At 40.2% G+C, this 3,251-nt stretch overlaps 2 protein-coding genes across 2 annotated transcripts in view; one reads left to right on the top strand and one right to left on the bottom strand.

Annotated features, from left to right (window-relative positions):
* The window catches only part of LOC106883971 (deacetylase EF_0837), a 240,170-nt gene that overhangs the window by 59,024 nt on the left and 177,895 nt on the right, over positions 1 to 3,251 (bottom strand). The gene's annotated exons all lie outside the window — the stretch shown is intronic.
* The window catches only part of LOC106883970 (serine-rich adhesin for platelets), a 13,497-nt gene continuing 10,252 nt past the window's right edge, over positions 7 to 3,251 (top strand). Inside the window, exon 1 of the mRNA XM_014935129.2 lies at positions 7 to 2,668. Coding sequence (XP_014790615.1) covers positions 272 to 2,668 — 2,397 coding nt within the window. The 5' untranslated portion in view covers positions 7 to 271. The remainder of the gene's footprint in view (positions 2,669 to 3,251) is intronic.

Below are 3,251 nucleotides of genomic sequence, written 5' to 3'. Positions count from 1 at the left end.
TATCCTTTTCTCTTCACTTATTAATTTATTCCTCCATCTCCCTCCCCTCTTTTCTCTTTCTTTCTCTTACCTCCATTCTCTCTCTCTCTTTCTTTTGCTTCTCCCATCCCACCCCACCCCGTATTATACCTCCGCAATCTCCAGCTGATAAAACTGCAAAATAATTCAAATGGTTTAAACGACCATCTTTTTCAAGGGACGACAACACACCGGAAGTGAGGTAGAAATCAAACAATCTTTGTAATCTGTGGAACAGCACAAACCCGACAAAATGTCCTTGGACTTACCAGTTATCCACATCCAAAACAATCATATGACTGTCTGTCTCGCGAATAACGTAAACCCTTTAACTGGACACCGAACTGAAGACCTCACGGTCACAGTTTCACCAAGAAATGATAGACCACTGACTGGACACCGTAAGAAACGTAAAATTGAACGTCGGACAACGATTGGCTGTCCCTTGACCGGTCATCGTAACAAATGCAGCGTCATTACACAGGAAACTAATGAAAACGGTTTGCTTCGAGGAGACTCTAATCGTGAGAGTAAAATCAACGCCAGGCGTTCTTGTGCGGCGGCAAATGTTGAATCAGTCATAGAAACTGTGGCAGACGACAGCCTACCAATAGACTCATTTTGTGCCTCCACTGATGATCAAAATTTAACAACGCCAGACAACAGACTTAACCGACGCGTAGACAGTGTCCAGTCTTTGGACAATATCACTAATTTAGGGACCACGCCATTAGTAGAAAAAATCCGAGCGAAATCTGACCGTACTTTAGACTATCAGCGACCATCGATCAACTCTAGACTGAGTTTATGTTCTAGCGGAAGTTTTAGGCACATAGAAAGCGTCACAGTTCGATGCCAACAAGAATCATTGGTAAAACAATGCGTAAGTTCAAACGATGCGAATTCACACGGGGAAACAATTAATTCGAATAAATCAATTGCCATGGAATCGATCCCTTCGCGTTCGCGTAGAGGCTCGATAAACGTTGAAAGAGGTGCCATTCCAGTTTTACTAAGAAATGCTTCAACACCTATTAAAGAATATAATTCACCGTCGAAATATAGCGTTGAAAGTCTGGAACCGTTGCCTCTTGAGTCGCTCTCTGTCGAATCGTTAGAACACCAACCACATTTCACATCAGTCGAACACAGTCCAAACAAAGCGTTTAAAGAAAATATGGAGTCTTCCTTAATGCAAACTAAAGCAATTATTCGTAGTCTTAGTTGTCGGTTGAAGCAATCGCTGCGGCGGTCAAAGAGCAACCTTGAAGGTTCGATTGGTGCTAAATTCAAAGAAACCAAAGCTTCCTTGAACAGTATTAAACTGACGCCATCTTCAAGTCCAGCAAACAATTCCGATAACAAACGTTCTAAACTTTACTCGAATAGTTCTGCCGACAACATCTTCGAGAATTCTGTCGGTAATCAATCTGAGAAACAATGGAGACGTTCTTTCTTGCGTTACTCAAAGAGCAATTCTTCTCGAGATACAAACCGAAAGACTTACTTTAACCTCCTGGCACCGAATAAATTTGCCAAAAATGCAAGTAGCAGCGAAGATATTATAAAAGGGAAAGAAAATAACAAAAAACACATCCTTCATGCCAACAGCAATTTGGAATGTTCAAACATGAAGGAGCCGACTATTGTTTCGTCGGTTACATGTTTGGAAGCATCTAGAAGGTCTTCTACAGTTAGTTGTGGCGAAGAAATACAAGATGAATTCTTCATCAGACATTCTAAATCTAAACTCAATGCACCTGAACTGACAATCAAACGTCTGGAGGATAAACCAAGTGGAATGGGAACCAATAGAGAAATGTCTCGCAGTGAAAAATTTTCACGATTAAAAATCTCAGATTTCAATCAGAAAGACTCGAAACCAATAGGAGCAAGTAACGAAATGGTCTCTGATAATCGGTCGGCAGCAAATTGTGAAGAGAATCAAAATCGGACCAAACCAATTTTGAAAACAAATCTTCAACGACAGAACCGAGTGTGGAAGCGTCCAACTAAGACGCGAACAATATCTGACACCGGAAGCGGAAGTTCTGATGATAATGAAAGCTTTGCAGCCACGACGACGACGACGATGACGACGACAGCGACAACAACGATAAGAACAGCAGATGTCACAATAGTAACTGCATCATCACCCTCATCATCATCATCAACAACAACAGCAACTACAACAACGACTACGAAAGCAGAAATATCAGCCCTTGCTTCTCGTTATTCTAACGATGAAATAAACATGCTGACTCCTGAATGTTCCAGATACTTGCTACCGTCGGAGTGCGATGGACAACGGAAGTTAGAATTAAGAACGTTTATGAGGAAAGATTTCAACAGCAGCACAGACACCGTTGTACCGTCATCAAATAGCTTTGAAAATGCGAGTGACATAAATAACAAGTGTGGAAATGACAGTTCGGTTACGTTTCAGCCTCAATCAGTAGAAACAAATAGCAAGGAAGTGATGGTGAAATACGAAAACGTATCGGTACCGACATCGGACCGTGACACAGGCGAAGTGTCGACGCCAAAGCATCACGTGGCAGAAGATGGTTCGAACCACACAAAACCTTCAGAACATCTTCAGCCAAATGGGGACAATGATACAGCGGCAGTCGGAAAGGTTAACAAGAATGTAAGTATAGCCGCAAAGATTCCTACATTTGAGATGTTACTCAGAGAAATTGTGAACCACCATAATAATAATAATAATAATAATAATAATAATAATAATAATAATAATAATAACAACAACAACAACCGGAGTCATACTTCAGCTGAGCCGCCCTAACATTACAAAGCCGTCAATTCGACATCACCAAAAAACGGTACAAGAGTTGCAAGACATTGAACAGTACAAAGTTTAAAGACTGAGAAATCGGGGAGCGGTAAAAAAAAATGAAGGATAAATTAAAATGGATGTCTTAGTAAAAGGTTTGATGTGGAATATAAGTGTGAATATCTCTTTGTGTGAGAATATACGTGTATGGATGTGATCGTGTGTGCGCGTGCGTCTGTCGATGTATGCGGGAGCGTGAGTCTCTGTAAGTGTACGTCAATTTGTAAGTATCGATGTGGGCATGTGTAATCTAAATGTACATATAGTTTCCTTTAAAGCACATGTATTTCCTGAAACATTTATACAGACACATATACATACAATACACACACATGTACATTTACATATATATATATATATATATATATATATATATATA

The sequence above is a fragment of the Octopus bimaculoides genome, chromosome 26, assembly GCF_001194135.2.
Source record: "Octopus bimaculoides isolate UCB-OBI-ISO-001 chromosome 26, ASM119413v2, whole genome shotgun sequence".
NCBI lineage: Eukaryota > Metazoa > Mollusca > Cephalopoda > Octopoda > Octopodidae > Octopus > Octopus bimaculoides.
The sequence above is the reverse complement of the archived record's forward strand: the minus strand, read 5'-3'. Positions and strand labels throughout refer to the sequence as shown.